The sequence below is a fragment of the Ranitomeya imitator genome, chromosome 5 (genome assembly GCF_032444005.1).
Source record: "Ranitomeya imitator isolate aRanImi1 chromosome 5, aRanImi1.pri, whole genome shotgun sequence".
In the NCBI taxonomy this organism is placed as follows: Eukaryota; Metazoa; Chordata; class Amphibia; order Anura; family Dendrobatidae; genus Ranitomeya; species Ranitomeya imitator.
In genome coordinates, this window is record NC_091286.1 from 228,866,745 (window position 1) to 228,885,398 (window position 18,654).

The 18,654-nt window shown below is 44.0% G+C and overlaps 1 protein-coding gene across 4 annotated transcripts in view; it reads left to right on the forward strand.

The window, feature by feature from the left end:
* Positions 1-17,144, forward strand: part of REPS1 (RALBP1 associated Eps domain containing 1) — a 134,816-nt gene extending 117,672 nt beyond the window's left edge. For all 4 annotated transcript variants that reach the window (XM_069725937.1, XM_069725939.1, XM_069725938.1 and 1 more), the window contains 4 exons: positions 213-305; positions 1,721-1,863; positions 4,107-4,212; positions 16,028-17,144. In XM_069725937.1, coding sequence (XP_069582038.1) covers positions 213-305; positions 1,721-1,863; positions 4,107-4,212; positions 16,028-16,096 — 411 coding nt within the window. In that variant the 3' untranslated portion in view covers positions 16,097-17,144. The remainder of the gene's footprint in view (positions 1-212; positions 306-1,720; positions 1,864-4,106; positions 4,213-16,027) is intronic.
* The last annotated feature ends 1,510 nt before the right edge of the window (positions 17,145-18,654 follow it).

An 18,654-nucleotide genomic window follows, 5' to 3' on the forward strand; every position in this document is an offset into this window, starting at 1 on the left:
GATTTCATACATGACTAATATGATGATCTTAATTAACCTTGTGTTATATTCATAGCTGCATTCTTGATATATATGGCATTACATGTTGTTCCTCAATGTCATGCAAATCTGTCAACCATCTCTGTACACTTTTTTATTAATATATGTATATAAATAAAATGCTTGATTGGGTTATTGTATCCTTTAAAGCGGTCTCCTTATTACCTCAATAGGCTGAGAAGCCATCAGCTGATGGGGTCCGCAGTGCCAAGTTAAATGGACGCGTTGAAGAGAAAGCAGTTGTTGCTGTCGTCCCTGCAAATTCAGTAAGTATCTGTATGTGCTTCCACAGTGGTTCATAGGTTTATGTGTAAAACAACGGAACGCCAAATAAAACCTCACAGCAAAGTTATGGAACAATCATTGGTGCACAGGAAGTTCTGTACATTTAGAATCCAATAAATACAAGAAATGGATGTCAGTGCTTTGATATTATAGGATGAGTCCAGTCCATACATTCCAATTAATAAAAAGCTTGTGACTATATTAGGCTAAGGGCAATAGATCGTTCAGGTATGCAGTGGTCACTGATTGGTAATGATTTCAGCAAGTGTCGCAGGCTCTGGTTATTTCCAATAGGCTATCTTCATACTCGTGGCCACATAGAAAGCATCTACATTTAGCGTTAGTTGCGCTTGTTCAGCCGTTAGACATTTTAGAATTACAAATTCTGGATAAAACCTCGCTGGTTGCTTTTCATAATGAAGAGATCACCCCGCAATCCCACCATATGTTTCATAGTGGAAATAGATCTTGGTATATTTTATTTAGTCCGTCTCAGGTGAGGTTGCATCTGTATATTTTCTTGGCATTTTCCATATGGTTTACACACTTAGAGATTGTCGGTACTATAGAGAAGGACTTTAGCCACTGATGATCTGAACATTGTACATTTAGTCTGTTGTCTACTTACATGTGAAAAAATTGACTATTACTCCTGGGAGCCGCCAGCTTGGTCTTGGGGCTCAGTCCGGCAGACTTCTAACACCGATGAGGATCGCATCCCTGTGCGTGGACTGGTCGGCTACTCTACTGACTCGAGCGTGACGGCTGCATAGAAATACATGCTGTGACCCTCTGGTCAGGAGAGCTGCCGGCCTGTCCGAGCATTGTGATGTGATCGTCGTCTGTTATACGCCCCCATACAGGTATGCCAGCGCAGCAACAGTCACTGCTCACCGCATTGTGGTGAGATACTCTCCCAGCATTTGTTCATCCTAATGTTTTCGAAATATGTACGTAGTGCAAGTGTTAAAATCCTTACATAGTAACATGGCAATCTCCAGTGATCTACGTGGACTACGTGGCATGAAATCACCCTGTCCCACCTGCGCTGGGGTTTAGGCCCGGCTTTACAGTTGGTAAGCCGCACTGCCCCACCCAGTAAATACTCCGTGGTCGTTGGAGTTCAGGAAAGGACTAGAGCCATTCTGGAAAGACCACGATTGGTACGAATTCTAATACACTTCTACTACAACACATGTGTAAAATAGCTGGGAGTGCTTTTCCCTCAGTCATCCATAGATGTAAACCAGGAACAGACCATTCCACTTTGGCCTCTTGCTTTCCCATTTGTGGTGGGAACTTTGAAACCCTTCCATCCTACTGTATACATGTCTGCAGTGCGTTTATTTAGATAATAGGTCTTCTATTTTTTTTTTCTCCCTTTCAAATTTATTAGGGAAAAGTCAGCAGCACACCTCTTGCACCACCTCCTAAACCTGTCCGTAGACGGTTAAAATCTGAAGATGAACTCAGACCAGAAGTGGAAGAATCCAATCAGAAGCAGGGTACTGTACTTGCCCCCCAGCCGTCTATCCCAAGGTAACCTGAATGACATTTTCTCAGGCTGAAACACTTGTTCAATGCTAATACATTGTGCCAAGAGACTTGTGGTTTAGGTCAGGTAATAGCTTAGATTGGGTGGAGTTATGTCTATCTTGCAGCAGTGAGAAATATTGGTTCTGTACAAGCTTTCAGCTTCTGGCTGTAAACTCTTATGGCTGCAAGGAAAAATAATTTGTATGGAATTAAAAGTTAATTACTAAGTCCGAGATCCATGGCGCGGCAGATCCCCAGCTGAATGAAGCAGTCCATGCACACTACCGCTCAATTCATTTTTAATGGGAGTTCTGATCAGAGTGCTGTTCTCGGGTGATTTTCTGAGATCCCATTCGAGTGAATGGAGCAGTAGTATGCGTGATCGACCTCTTCTCTGTTCAGCCGTGGCTCTTCAAAGCCCCAATTTTGAGGATTACTGGGGCCACGGCATCTGAATCCCCAGCGATTAGATAGTTATCCCTTATCCCATGGATCAGGAATCCTTTTAAACTTTAGTCTGTTTGTCATATAATGTTAGAGGGACCTCAAAGGTCATCGTGCTCAATGCAGGATTCACTAAACCATCTCAGCCAGATGTCTGCCCTGCCTCCGTTTGAAGACTTCCATTGAAGGAGAATTCAACACCTCTCATGGCAGCCTGTTCCACTCATTGACCACCCTCACTGTCAAAAAGTTTTTTCTAATATCTAATCTATATTCTCCCTTTTATTATCATTCATTGCTTCTCATGTTTCCATGTGCAAATGCGAATAAGGATGATCCCTTTACACTGTGACATCCCTTCAGATAATTGTAGACCGCTATGAAGTCTCCTCTTAGCCTTGTTTTTTGCAAGCTAAACATTCCCAGATCCTTTAACCGTTCCTCATAGGACATACTTTGCAGTCCGCTTAACATCCTGGTAACTCTTCTCTGAACTTATTCCAGTTTTTAAATGGCATTTTTAAAATGTGCTGCCCAGAAGCGGACACAGTATTCCAGAAGCGGCCTGACCAAGGAGGAGTAGAGGAGGATAATTGCTTCACGTGATCTGGACTCTATGCTTTTTTTAATACATCCTAGAACTGTTTGCCTTTTTTGCTGCAGCATCACACTGTTGACTGAGGTCCAGTCTGTGATCTATTAGTATACCCAAGTCTTTTTCACATGTGCTGTTGCTTAGCTCTGTTCATCCCATTCTATAGATGTAATTTTCGTTTCTCGTGCCCAGATGTAGAATCTTGCATTTCTCCCTGTTAAATACCATTATTAGTCGCTGTCCATTGTTCAAGCTTATCTAGATCCTTCTGAATCCTTTGTCTTTTCTAGTGTTAAGGTACCTTCACACATAACGATATCGTTAACGATATCGTTGCTTTTTGTGACGTAGCAACGATATCGTTAAGGAAATCGTTCTGTGTGACAGCGACCAACGATCAGGCCCCTGCTGGGAGATCGTTGGTCGCTGAACAAAGTCCAGAACTTTATTTCGTCGCTGGATCTCCCGCTGACATTGCTGGATCGGCGTGTGACACCGATCCAGCGATGTCTTCACTGGTAACCAGGGTAAACATTGGGTTACTAAGCGCAGGGCCGCGCTTAGTAACCCGATGTTTACCCTGGTTACCAGCGTAAAGTAAAAAAAAAAAAAACACTACATACTTACCTACCGCTGTCTGTCCCCGGCGCTGTGCTCTGCACTCCTCCTGTACTGGCTGTGAGCGTCGGTCAGCTGGAAAGCAGAGCGGTGACGTCACCGCTCTGCTTTCCGGCCGCTGTGCTCACAGCCAGTACAGGAGGAGTGCAGAGAAGCAGAGCGCCGGGGACAGACAGCGGCAGGTAAGTATGTAGTGTTTGGTTTTTTTTTACTTTTACGCTGGTAACCAGGGTAAACATCGGGTTACTAAGCGCGGCCCTGCGCTTAGTAACCCGATGTTTACCCTGGTTACCGGCATCGTTGGTCGCTGGAGAGCTGTCTGTGTGACAGCTCTCCAGCGACCAAACAGCGACGCTGCAGCGATCCGGATCGTTGTCGGTATCGCTGCAGCGTCGCTTAATGTGAAGGGGCCTTTAGCTATCCATCCTAGCTTTGCATCGTCTGCAAATTTGATTAGTTTCCCTTGTCACTCTCAAGTTAATTCTCTAACCCCTTTATCAGAATTATTCTTCTATGAACGTTTTAACTGAACACCACAAGTGGATGTAAATCTCTAATGACTGACATTTTTACATTTTATTGTTTTTAGATCAGCTGGAAAGGACAAAAAAGCAATCCAGGCCTCCATTCGACGCAATAAAGAAACAAACACAGTTCTTGCACGGCTGAACAGTGAATTACAGCAGCAGTTAAAGGTAACCACCTCCTGAATGATGGAAACGCAGAAAAGAATAGTTTCAGCTCATCGCGAAGCTGAAAAAATGCAATTAGAAATCCATCCAACGATGCTCAGACAACAACGGGCTGATCTCCTCGAATGAACAATAAAGCTAAAAAGTTGCAATCTGGCTCCAATTGAAAAAAATAAATATTTTAATTTCAATAAAAGCCATGAATACACATAACTCTGGACACTAGACATGATTACAGGAATACTTGCTATGATTAAGGACTCGTGGGTGAAACGCCTTTTGCTATGTTCACATCCGTTTGCCTGTTTAGTGGCTTTGTCAGAACTTGCGTCCAAACCCCTGCAGAAAGGGATTCCGGCATATGAGAGGACAGTGCCATTGATTATAATGATGCAGATGTGCAGCAGAGCACATGGACTCATTTTCAGATGTAAATGCCTAGTTGAGGTGGGCATAAAGATGTAGTTTACAGTTGTGTTGCAAGAACCCTTTTTATGTACCGTTTTTAATAAGATTGACAAAAATGTATAGAGATAAAATGAGTCTCTTTATGTAAATGGATGGAGCAAAATGGATCAAAGTTAACCCCTTAATCTCATATGACGTACTATCCCGTCGAGGTGGGGTGGGCCTTAATTCCCACCGACGGGATAGTACGTCATAGGCGATCGGCCGCGCTCACGGGGGAAGTGCGGCCGGGTGTCAGCTGCCTATCGCAGCTGACATCCGGCACTATGTGCCAGGAGCGGTCACAGACCGCTCCCGGCACATTAACCCCCGGCACACCGCGATCAAACATGATCGCGGTGTGCCGGCGGTACAGGGAAGCATCGCGCAGGGAGGGGGCTCCCTGCGTGCTTCCCTGAGACGATCGGTACAAGGTGATGTGCTCATCTTGTACCGAGCGTCTTCTCCCTGCAGTCCCCGGATCCAAAATGGCTGCAGGGCTGCATCCGGGTCCTGCAGGGAGTACTTACGGGTCAGGAGCAGGCTGCAGCTCTGTAAGCCTGCAGCGATGAGTGAGATCGCCGATCTCACAGAGTGCTATGCGAACTGTGAGATCGGTGATCTGTGATGTCCCCCCCTGGGACAAAGTAAAAAAAAAAAAATTCCACATGTGTAAAAAAAAAATAAAAATTACTAAATAAATTTAAAAAAAAATTATTCCCATAAATACATTTCTTTATCTAAAAAAAAAAACAATAAAAGTACACATTTAGTATCTCCGTGTCCGTAACGACCCGACCTATAAAACTGTCCCACTAGTTAACCCCTTCAGTGAACACCGTAAGGAAAAAAAAGAGCCAAAAAACAACGCTTTATTATACCGCTGAACAAAAAGTGGAATAACACGCGATCAAAAAGATGGATGCAAATAACCATGATACCGCTGAAAACGTAATCTTGTCCCGCAAAAAACGAGCCGCCACAAAGCATAATAAGCAAAAAAATAAAAAAGTTATAGTCCTGAGAATAAAGCGATGCCAAAATAATTATTTTTTCTATAAAATAGCTTTTATCGTATAAAAGCGCCAAAACATAACAAAAATATAAATGAGATATCGCTGTAATCGTACTGACCCGACGACTAAAACTGCTTTATCAATTTTACCAAACGCGGAACGGTATAAACGCCTCCCCCAAAAGAAATTCATGAATAGCTGGTTTTTGGTCATTCTGCCCCACAAAAATCGGAATAAAAAGTGATCAAAAACTGACACGTGTCCAAAAATGTTACCAATAAAAACGTCAACTCGTCCCGCAAAAAACAAGACCTCAGATGACACTGTGAACCAAAATATGGAAAAATTATAGGTCTCAGAATGTGGAGACGCAAAACCTTTTTTGCTATAAAAAAAAGCGTCTTTTAGTGTGTGACAGCTGCCAATCCTAAAAATCCGATATAAAAAACGCTATAAAAGTAAATCAAACCCCCCTTCATCACCCCCTTAGTTAGGGAAAAATAATAAAATAAAAAAAATGTATTTATTTCCATTTTCCCGTAAGGGTTAGGGCTAGGGTTGGGGCTAGGGTTAGGGCTAGGGTTAGGGTTGGGGTTAGGGTTCTGAGCTAAAGTTAGGGTTGGGGCTGAAGTTAGGGTTTGGATTATATTTATGGTTGGGATTAGAGTTAGGGGTGTGTCAAGGTTAGGGGTGTGGTTAGTGTTACCGTTGGGATTAGGGTTAGGGGTTTTGTTGGATTAGGGTTTCAGGTAGAATTGGGGAGTTTCCACTGTTCAGGCACATCAGGGGCTCTCCAAATGCGACATGGCGTCCGATCTCAATTCCAGCCAATTCTGCGTTGAAAAAGTAAAACAGTGCTCCTTCCTTTCCGAGCTTTCCGGTGCGCCCAAACGGGTTTACCCCAACATATGGGGTATCAGCGTACTCAGGACAAATTGGACAACAACTTTTGGGGTCCAAGTTCTTTTGTTATCCTTGGGAAAATAAAAATGTGGGGGGCTAAAAATCATTTTTGTGGGAAAAATAAGATTTTTTTTATTTTCGCGGCTCTGCGTTGTAAACTGCAGTGAAACACTTGGGGGTTCAAAGTTCTCACAACAAATCTAGATAAGTTCCTTGGGGGGTCTAGTTTCCAATATGGGGTCACTTGTGGGGGGTTTCTACTGTTTGGGTACATCAGGGGCTCTGCAAATGCAACGTGATGCCTGCAGACCAATCCATCTACGGTAAGTCTGTATTACAAATGGCGCTCCTTCCCTTCCGAGCTCTGCCATGCGCCCAAACAGTGCTTCTCCCCCACACATGGGGTATCAGCGTACTCAGGACAAATTGGACAACTTTTGGGGTCCAATTTATCCTGTTACCCTTGTGAAAATACAAAACTGGGGACTAAAAAATCATTTTTGTGAAATAATCTGCGTTAGACAAATTAGTCAGGACAAATTGCACAACAACTTTTGTGTGTCTAATTTCTTCTCTTACCCTTGGGAAAATAAAAAATTAAGGGCAAAAATCATTTTTGTGAAAAAATATGATTTTTTTTTTTTATTGCTCTGCATTATAAACTTCTATGAAGCACTTGTTGGGTCAAAGTGCTCACCACACCTCTAGATAAGTTCCTCAAGGGGTCTACTTTCCAAAATGGTGTCACTTGTGGGGGGTTTCAATGTTTAGGCACATCAGTGACTCTCCAAACGCAACATGGCGTCCCATCTCAATTCCAGTCAATTTTGCATTGAAAAGTCAAATAACGCTCCTTCCCTTCCGAGCTGTGCCATGTGACCAAACAGTGGTTTATCTCCACATTTGGGGTATCAACGTACTCAAGACAAATTGTACAACAACTTTCGGGGTCCATTTTCTCCTGTTACCCTTGGTAAAATAAAACAAATTGGTGCTGAAATAAATTTTGTGTGAAAAAAAGTTAAATGTTCATTTTTATTTAAACATTCCAAAAATTCCTGTAAAACACCTGAAGGGTTAATAAACTTCTTGAATGTGGTTTTAAGCATCTTGAGGGGTGCAGTTTTTAGAATGGTGTCACACTTGGGTATTTTCTATCATATAGACCCCTCAAAATGACTTCAAATGAGATGTGGTCCATAAAAAAAAATGGTGTTAAAATGAGAAATTGCTGGTCAACTTTTAACCCTTATAACTCCCTAACAAAAAAAAAAGTTGGTTCCAAAATTGTGCTGATGTAAAAGTAGACATGTGGGAAATGTTACTTATTAAGTATTTTGCATGACATATCTCTGTAATTTAAGGGTATAAAAATTCAAAGATGGAAAATTGCGAAATTTTCAAAATTTTCGCCAAATTTCCGTTTTTTTCTCAAATAAACGCAAGTTATATCGAATAAATTTTACCGCTAACATGAAGTACAATACGTCACGAGAAAACAGTGTCAGAATCGCCAAGATCCGTTGAAGCGTTCCAGAGTTATAATCTCAAAGGGACTTTGGTCAGAATTGTAAAAATTGGCCCGGTCATTAACGTGCAAACCACCCTCGGGGCTTAACCCCTTCATGACCGGGGGATTTTTCGTTTTTCCGTGTTCGTTTTTCGCTCCCCTCCTTCCCAGAGCCATAACTTTTTTATTTTTCCGTCAATTTGGCTATGTGAGGGCTTATTTTTTGCGGGACGAGTTGTACTTTTGAACGACATCATTGGTTTTAGCATGTCGTGTACTAGAAAACGGGAAAAAAATTCCAAGTGCGGTGAAATTGCAAAAAAAGTGCAATCCCACATTGGTTTTTTGTTTGGCTTTTTTGCTAGGTTCACTAAATGCTAAAAATGACCTGCCATTATGATTCTCCAGGTCATTACGAGTTCATAGACACCAAACATGACTAGGTTATTTTTTATCTAAGTGGTGAAAAAAAATTCCAAACTTTGCTAAAAAAAAAAAAAATTGCGCCATTTTCCGATACTCGTAGCGTCTCCATTTTTCGTGATCTGGGGTCGGTTGAGGGCTTATTTTTTGCGTGCCGAGATGACGTTTTTAATGATAGCATTTCGGTGCAGATACGTTCTTTTGATCACCCGTTATTGCATTTTAATGCAATGTCGCGGCGACCAAAAAAACGTAATTCTGGCGTTTCGAGTTTTTTTCCCGCTACGCTGTTTAGCGATCAGGTTAATACTTTTTTTTATTTGATAGATCAGGCAATTCTGAGCGCGGCGATACCAAATATGCGTAGATTTGATATTTTTTTAATTGATTTATTTTGATTGGGGCGAAAGGGGGGTGATTTAAACTTTAATGTTTTTTTTATTTTTTTCACATTTTTTTTAACTTTTTTTTTTAACTTTTGCCATGCTTCAATAGCCTCCATGGGAGGCTAGAAGCAGGCATAGCACGATCGGCTCTGCTACATAGCAGCGATCTGCTGATCGCTGCTATGTAGCAGAATTGCACGTGTGCTGTGAGCGCCGACCACAGGGTGGCGCTCACAGCGACGGGCAATCCGTAACCATAGAGGTCTCAAGGACCTCTATGGCTACAATGGAGACGCATCGCCGACCCCCGGACATGTGACGGGGGTCGGCGATGACGTCATTTCCGGCCGCCAGGCCGGAAGCGGTAGTTAAATGCCGCTGTCTGCGTTTGACAGCGGCATTTAACTAGTTAATAGGTGCGGGCAGATCGCGATTCTGCCCGCGCCTATTACGGGCACATGTCAGCTGTTCAAAACAGCTGACATGTCCCGGCTTTGGTGCGGGCTCACCGCGGAGCCCTGCATCAAAGCAGGGGAGCCGGCATCGGACGGTATAGTACGTCCGATGCCGTTAAGGGGTTAAATGCTAGAACGACTCCAATAAACTGGGCAATATTTCATGTTTGTGGCAAGCTTTATCCCCTTCATGACATATGAAGTAAACTGCACCATATGTAGTGTCCCTGCCTGTGATGTGGCTCGCACACCAAGCCCACATCTTTCCCCGTACATGATCGCTGATTTAACCCCTTCCCGACCTTTGACGCATACGCTGCGTCATGAAAGTCGGTGCCATTCCGACCCATGACGCAGCATATGCGTCATGGAAAGATCGCGTCCCTGCAGGCCGGGTGAAAGGGTTAACTCCCATTTCACCCGATCTGCAGGGACAGGGGGAGTGGTAGTTTAGCCCAGGGGGGGTGGCTTCACCCCCTCGTGGCTACGATCGCTCTGATTGGCTGTTGAAAGTGAAACTGCCAATCAGAGCGATTTGTAATATTTCACCTAAAAAAAATGGTGAAATATTACAATCCAGCCATGGCCGATGCTGCAATATCATCGGCCATGGCTGGACACACTAATGTGCACCCACCCCACTCCTCCGATCGCCCCCCCCAGCCCCCCGATCTGTGGTCTGCTCCCCTCGGTCCTGTGCTCCGCTCCCCCGTCCTCCTGCCCGCTCCCCCCGTGCTCCAATCAAACCCCCCCGCACTCCGATCCCCCCCCCCCCGCACAGCGATTCCCCCCCCCCCGTGCTCCGATCCACCCGCCCGCACAGCGATCCCCCACTCCGTGCTCCAATCCACCCCCCCCCCCGTGTTCCAATCCCCCCCCCCCCCCCCGTGCTCCGACGCCCCCCCCCCCCGTGCCCTGATCTCCCCCCCCTTATACTTACCTGGCCTCCCGGGGACCGTCCGTCTTCTTTCCTGGGCGCCGCCATCTTCCAAAATGGCGGGCGCATGTGCAGTGCGCCCGCCGAATCTGCCGGCCGGCAGATTCGTTCCAGAGTGAATTTTGATCACTGAGATAGGTTATATCTCAGTGATCAAAATAAAAAAAAAAAAGTAAATGACCCCCCCCCCCCCTCCCCCCTTTGTCACCCCCATAGGTAGGGACAATAACAAAAATATTTTTATTTTTTTTTCCACTAAGGTTGGGGTAAGAACTAGGGTTAGGGGTAGGGTTAGGGGAAGGGTTAGGGGTAGGGCTAGGGTTAGGGTTTCGGTATGTGCACACGTATTCTGGTCCTCTGCGGATTTTTCCGCTGCGGATTTGATAAATCCGCAGTGCTAAACCGCTTCGGATTTATGGCGGATTTACCATGTTTTTTCTGCGCATTTCAATGCGGTTTTACAACAGCGATTTTCTATTTGAGCAGTTGTAAAACCGCTGCGGAATCCGCAGAAAGAAGTGACATGCTGCGGAATGTAAACCGCTGCGTTTCCGTGCAGTTTTTCCGCAGCATGTGTACAGCGATTTTTGTTTCCCATAGGTCTACATTGAACTGTAAACTCATGGGAAACTGCTGTGGATCCGCAGCGTTTTCCGCAGCGTGTGCACATACCTTTAGAATTAGGCTATGTGCACACGGTGCAGATTGGCCGCTGCGGATCCGCAGCAGTGTTCCATCAGGTTTACAGTACCATGTAAACATATGGAAAGCCAAATCCGCTGTGCCCATGGTGCGGAAAATACCGCGCTGGAACGCTGCGTTGTATTTTCCGCTGCATGTCAATTCTTTGTGCGGATTCCGCAGCGTTTTACACCTGTTCCTCAATAGGAATCCGCAGGTGAAATCCGGACAAAAAACACTGGAAATCCGCGGTAAAACGCAGTGCCTTTTACCCGCGGATTTTTCAAAAATGGTGCTGAAAAATCTCATACGAATCCGCAACGTTGGCACATAGCCTAAGGGCTAGGGTTGGGTTGGAATTAGGGTTGTGGTTAGGGGTGTGTTGGGGTTACGGGTGTGTTGGGGTTAGGGTTGTGAATAGGGTTACGGCTACAGTTGGGATAAGGGTTAGGGGTGTGTTGGAGTTAGAATTGAGGGGTTTCCACTGTTTAGGCACATCAGGGGGTCTCCAAACGCAACATGGCGCCACCATTGATTCCAGCCAATCTTGTATTCAAAAAGTCAAATGGTGCTCCCTAACTTCCGAGCCCCGACGTGCACCCAAACAGTGGTTTACCCCCACATATGGGGTACCAGCATACTCAGGACAAACTGCGCAACAATTACTGGGGTCCAATTTCTCCTGTTACCCTTGTGAAAATAAAGAAATGCTTGCTAAAACATCATTTTTGAGGAAAGAAAAATGATTTTTTATTTTCACGGCTCTGCGTTGTAAACGTCTGTGAAGCACTTGGGGGTTCAAAGTGCTCACCACATATCTAGATAAGTTCCTTGGGGGGTCTAGTTTCTAAAATGGGGTCATTTGTGGGGGGTTTCTACTGTTTAGGCACACCAGGGGCTCTGCAAACGCAATGTGACGCCCGCAGACCATTCCATCAAAGTCTGCATTTCAAAAGTCACTACTTCCCTTCTGAGCCCCGACGTGTGCCCAAACAGTGGTTTACCCCCACACATGGGGTATCAGCGTACTCAGGAGAAACTGGACAACAACTTTTGGTGTCCAATTTCTCCTGTAACCCTTGGGAAAATAAAAAATTCTGGGCTAAATAATTATTTTTGAGTAAAGAAAACGTATTTATTATTTTCACGGCTCTGCATTATAAACTTCTATGAAGCACTTGGGGGTTCAAAGTGCTCACCACACATCTAGATAAGTTCCTTTCGGGGTCTAGTTTCCAAAATGGGGTCACTTGTGGGGGGTTTCTACTGTTTAGGCACATCAGGGGCTCTGCAAACGCAACATGACGCCCGCAGAGCATTCCATCAAAGTCTGCATTTCAAAACGTCACTACTTCAATTCCGAGCCCCGGCATGTGCCCAAACAGTAGTTTACCCCCACATATGGGGTATCACCGTACTCAGGAGAAACTGGACAACAAATATTGGGGTCAAATTTCTCCTGTTACCCTTGGGAAAATTAAAAAATTCTGGGCTAAATAATTATTTTTGAGGAAAGAAAACGTATTTATTATTTTCACGGCTCTGCATTATAAACTTCTGTGAAGCACTTGGGGGTTCAAAGTGCTCACCACACATCTAGATAAGTTCCTTTCGGGGTCTAGTTTCCAAAATTGGGTCACTTGTGGGGGGTTTCTACTGTTAAGCCACATCGGGGGCTCTGCAAACGCAACGTGACGCCCACAGAGCATTCCATCAAAGTCTGCATTTCAAAACGTCACTACTTCACTTCCGAGCCTCGGCATGTGCCCAAACAGTGGTTTACCCCCACATATGGGGTATCAGCGTACTCAGGAGAAACTGGACAACAACTTTTGGGGTCAAATTTCTCCTGTTACCCTTGGGAAAATAAAAAATTGCAGGCTAAAAGATCATTTTTGAGAAAATAATTTTTTTTTTTTTCATGGCTCTGCGTTATAAACTTCTGTGAAGCACTTGGGGGTTCAAAGTCCTCACCACACATCTAGATTAGTTCCTTTGGGGGTCTAGTTTCCAAAATGGGGTCATTTCTGGGGGATCTCCAATGTTTAGGCACACAGGGGCTCTCCAAACGTGACATGGTGTCCGCTAATGATTGGAGCTAATTTTCCATTTAAAAAGCCAAATGGCGTGCCATCCCTTCCGAGCCCTGCCGTGCGCCCAAACAGTGGTTTACCCCCACATATGGGGTATCAGCGTACTCAGGACAAACTGGACAACAATATTTGGGGTCCAATTTCTCCTTTTATCCTTGGCAAAATAGGAAATTCCAGGCTAAAAAATCATTTTTGAGGAAAGAAAAATTATTTTTTATTTTCATGGCTCTGCGTTATAAACTTCTGTGAAGCACCTGGGGGTTTAAAGTGCTCAATATGCATCTAGATAAGTTCATTGGGGGGTCTAGTTTCCAAAATGGGGTCACTTGTGGGGGAGCTCCAATGCATAGGCACACAGGGGCTCTCCAAATGCGACATGGTGTCCGCTAACAATTGGAGTTAATTTTCCATTCAAAAAGTCAAATGGCGCGCCTTCCCTTCCGAGCCCTGCCGTGTGCCCAAACAGTGGTTTACCCCCACATATGAGGTATCGGCGTACTCGGGAGAAATTGCCCAACACATTTTAGGATCCATTTTATCCTGTTGCCCATGTGAAAATGAAAAAATTGAGGCTAAAAGAATTTTTTTGTGAAAAAAAAAGTACTTTTTCATTTTTACGGATCAATTTGTGAAGCACCTGGGGGTTCAAAGTGCTCACTATGCATCTAGATAAGTTCCTTGGGGCGTCTAGTTTCCAAAATGGGGTCACTTGTGGGGGAGCGCCAATGTTTAGGCACACAGGAGCTCTCCAAACGCGACATGGTGTCCGCTAACGATGGAAATAATTTTTCATTCAAAAAGTCAAATGGCGCTCCTTCCCTTCCGAGCCTTACCATGTGCCCAAACAGTGGTTTACCCCCACATATGAGGTATCGGCGTACTCAGGAGAAATTGCCCAACACATTTTAGGATCCATTTTATCCTGTTGCCCATGTGAAAATGAAAAAATTGAGGCTAAAAGAATTTTTTTGTTAAAAAAAAGTACTTTTTTCATTTTTACGGATCAATTTGTGAAGCACCTGGGGGTTCAAAGTGCTGACTATGCATCTAGATAAGTTCCTTGGGGCGTCTAGTTTCCAAAATGGGGTCACTTGTGGGGGAGCTCCAATTTTTAGGCACACGGGGGCTCTCCAAACGTGACATGGTGTCCGCTAAAGAGTGGAGCCAATTTTTGATTCAAAAAGTCAAATGGCGCTCCTTCCCTTCCAAGCCCTGCCGTGCGCCTAAACAGTGGTTTACCCCCACATATGAGGTATCAGCGTACTCAGGACAAATTGCACAACAACTTTCGTGGTTCGGTTTCTCCTTTTACCATTGGGAAAATAAAAAAAATGTTACTAAAAGATAATTTTTGTGACTAAAAAGTTAAATGTTCAGCAGCAGAAGCAACATGGAAGGAAAAAATGAACATTTAACTTTTTAGTCACAAAAATTATCTTTTAGTAACATTTTTTTACTCAGTAGTAAGTTTGAGGGGTCTATATGGCTGAAAATACCCAAAAGTGACACCATTCTAAAAACTGCACCCCTCAAGGTACTCAAAACCACCTGAAGGGTTAATAAACTTCTTGAATGTGGTTTTGAGTACCTTGAGGGGTGCAGTTTTTAGAATGGTGTCACTTTTGGGTATTTTCAGCCATATAGACCCCTCAAACTGACTTCAAATGTGAGGTGGTCCCTAAAAAAAATGGTTTTGTAAATTTCGTTGTAAAAATGACAAATCGCTGGTCAAATTTTAACCCTTATAACTTCCTAACAAAAAAAAATTTTGTTTCCAAAATTGTGCTGATGTAAAGTAAACATGTGGGAAATGTTATTTATTAACTATTTTGTGTCACATATCTCTCTGGTTTAACAGAATAAAAATTCAAAATGTGAAAATTGCGAAATTTTCAAAATTTTCGCCAAATTTCCGTTTTTATCACAAATAAACGCAGAATTTATTGACCTAAATTTACCACTAACATGAAGCCCAATATGTCACGAAAAAACAATCTCAGAACCGCTAGGATCCGTTGAAGCGTTCCTGAGTTATTACCTCATAAAGGGACACTGGTCAGAATTGCAAAAAACGACAAGGTCTTTAAGGTCAAAATAGGCTGGGTCATGAAGGGGTTAAAGGGAACCTGTCACCCCCAAAATCGAAGATGAGCTAAGCCCACCAGCGTCAGGGGCTTACCTACAGCATTCTGTAATGCTTTAGATAACCTGCCGATGTTACCTGAAAGAGGAGAAAAAGACGTTAGATTATACTCACCTGGGGGGCAGTCTGATGCAGTGCGCTGGGCCTCTCTGACCTTTCCTGGCACCTGCGCACTTCAGTACTTTGCTCTGCCCTCAACAGGGCAGACAAAGTACGCCTGCGTCAGAGCCGCAGTGTGAATACAAGAAGAGGAAGTCATTGTAAGAAGATGGGAGGCCCCGGACCACGATGCCCATCGTACCGGACCGCAGCGGGACCGCCCCTGGGTGAGTATAATCTACCCTCTTTTTCTCATCTTTCAGGATACATCGGGGGTTTATCTACAGCATTCCAGAATGCTGTAGATAAGTCCCTGATGCTGGTGGGCTTAACTCATCTCCGATTTGGGGGTGACAGGTTCCCTTTAATCAGCCATCATGTGCCTCTAACAGACGTGGGTGAAGCTCCACTCACAGCTGTTGACCTGTTAAATCCTGCTATCAATCTCTGACCGTGTCATTTAACATGTGCAGGCGGGGGGCATGTCATTGCTCGTTCTGCTGATGACCCCCATGCCTGTCAGCCCGTGGCTAGCTATAATCACGCTATACATAGCAGGGCTGGTGTAGTGCTAGCACAGGTGATCGCAGCTGCACACTTGCATCTGTCTATACTTATGCTCTGTAGCAGTGGCACTGTTTTACAAGAATTAATTGCGAACTGAGACATCAAGTGTACAAAGCCGCAAGCCTAACCACTGTCATTTCTGCCTTGCCTCGTTTCAGGACGTTCTTGAAGAAAGGATATCTTTGGAAGTTCAACTGGAACAACTGCGGCCATTTTCTCACCTCTAAATAAACTCTTCAGTATCCATGAAAACAGTCCTGCTCTATAACCAGCCCAGATTCCCAGCTCTTCGCAGTGATGCGACTCCATTGCTCTGCCATATCTGTCCTTACACTAGTTCAAAGAAGTGAATTAAGTGAATGACCTCTCCCCACCGCCCTTGTTTTACCTTTTCCGCATGTACGTCACGACCTAGCTAACTATCCAAGAAGTTTGCATATGGTGGAGGAGCAGCATGGTCTGTAATAAGTAGCAGTCGGGCAAATGCCAAGGAGATTCCTGGTTGCTATACTTTACAAAGTATTTCTGATGGTTGCGCCATCTTGTCATATCTGCCTGGCAGTGTATTCAGATTTCTTTCTAAAGCACTATGAATTGTAATCATGTGAGTGAGACTGTTACAGCCGATGTGGTGGCCATGTGTCTGGCACCATACACACACGACCGTCACTTTGTATAATACAGTGGACGAGGGGGACTGATTCAGTAGTATATGAAAGTTTACTAACTCATTATTCAATCACAGTCTAACCTACTAAACCTAATCCAAAGGTGATTCATTCTTCACAGCATATCACATGCATAAAAATGGCATTTGTCTTTTCACTCCCTTCCTGGATTTGCACGTCTTAATTGTCGGCTTCACCAAAACCTTGTCCCTTGGATAGGACACGTTTTGTTTGTATCCTACACTGCCCTTGCTGATCCTGACTATTCAGTTTTCTCCGGAGCAGTATATTTCTGGGTTCTCTTCCATCTCCTGAAGGCCTTACTACTTTGAACTATAGACAGGCTTTACTAATCGCAGCAATCTCCGAGTGTTTCCTGCTCTTCAGGTTGCCGTACTGTAATAGGGTTTTGTTCTATATTGTATGATATACACCTTTTGATCTCATATGTAAATTTGAATTGTAAGCTGACTAACAGCAACTATTGTATTTAATAGCTTATTCTGGCTGTGGGATCATAGATGTTAAAGTGCATGGATGTATCTCTGCAGAATCAGATCTAGCAAAAGTGTGATTTTTACACCAATAAAACAGCACAATATTTTAACCACTCGGATCCTCCCTCCATTTGTCCTGCAGATTCATTTTCAGCTTTTTTTTTTTTTTAATGTATATTATGTGCACACAATGACCATTCATTTACCCTTTGTTATGGCATCTTACAGAGGGTCTCCACTTTAACTGCTCTCTGACATGCTACGTTTTGTTTTGTTTTTTTTTTGTATGTTCCATCTGATGGCAAAGTGGGGTTTGTAAGACAGGCAAAAATTAGATTGATGTATTCCATCTTAGGCCAGGATCACACACAGCGAGATACGGCCGAGTCTCGCAGGTTAAAACCAAGCTCTGGCACCGACACTCCAGAGCGGAGCGTGTGGCCGCATAGCAATACATGGAGCTGCACGCTCCGCTCTGGAGTACCGGTGCCAGAGCTTGTTATTAACCTGCGAGACTCTGCTGTATCTCGCTCTAGTGTGACTCCGGCCTTAGGCTGGTATGAGACGACCATCATGCAGGTGACCTTATTATCCAAAGTTGATAAATTATTGTATTTCTATAGCACCAACATATTCCACAGCACTTTACAATTCAGAGGTGATATGGGCGAACGATAGAAGACACGAGTAATACATTATGCTACAATTAAGAGGATGCTTGTCGTGTATGGTCCAATCATAACTTTACAAAAAGATTCAAAGAAAGCTACATGAACCAGTCATCAACCTGTGTCTAAGTGCAGTCACAAAGTGAAGAAACATTAGGAAAAGAACAGGGAATAGTTAGAGGGGAGGTGATGGGCCAGTCTATAGAAATGTGTTTTTAGGGATGCTTAAAACTGGTGATTAACATGATTGTCTGAGTTAATTCCAATAAACTGGTGCAGCTCGAGAGAAGCCCCAGAGATGGTAGTGGGGGTTTCAGATGTTGGTGTTAGGTCATTAGCGAAAAGGAGAGCACAGGTAGGTGGTATGCAGAGATGAGGCAGGATCTGTAGAGCAGTGCAGAACTGTGGACAGTTTTGTAGGTGAGGTGATAAGTTTACATTGTACTCTGTAGCTGATGAGTAACCAGTGTAATGACTGGCACAGGGTGGACAGACACATAACCCTGGCTGCTGCATTCAGGATAAAATGGAGAGAGGTTGAGGGAGACCAAATAGTAGAGAGTTGCAGCAGTCCTGGCAGAAGGGAATCTATGCAGTTTAAAAGATAAAAGGTTGAATTATCAAAATGTTTGACTTGCATGTAATATGAGCGAGCAAGTGATTTGCTATAACGGGTGAAGGAAAGAGTTGAGTCCAAGACTCAACTCCAAGACAGTCACTGTACTGCTTAGAATTATGGTAGAGCTACCCACAGAAATGGCAAATTCGGTTAGTAGAGGGAGGAAACTCAAGAAGTTCAGATATGGACAGATCCAGTTGCAGAAAGAGGGAGGACATAATTTCTTTATCGCCTCTCATTGGGGGACACAGGAACCATGGGTGTATGCTGCTGCCACTAGGAGGCTGACACTATGCAAATAAAAAAGTTAGCTCCTCCTCTGCAGTGTACACC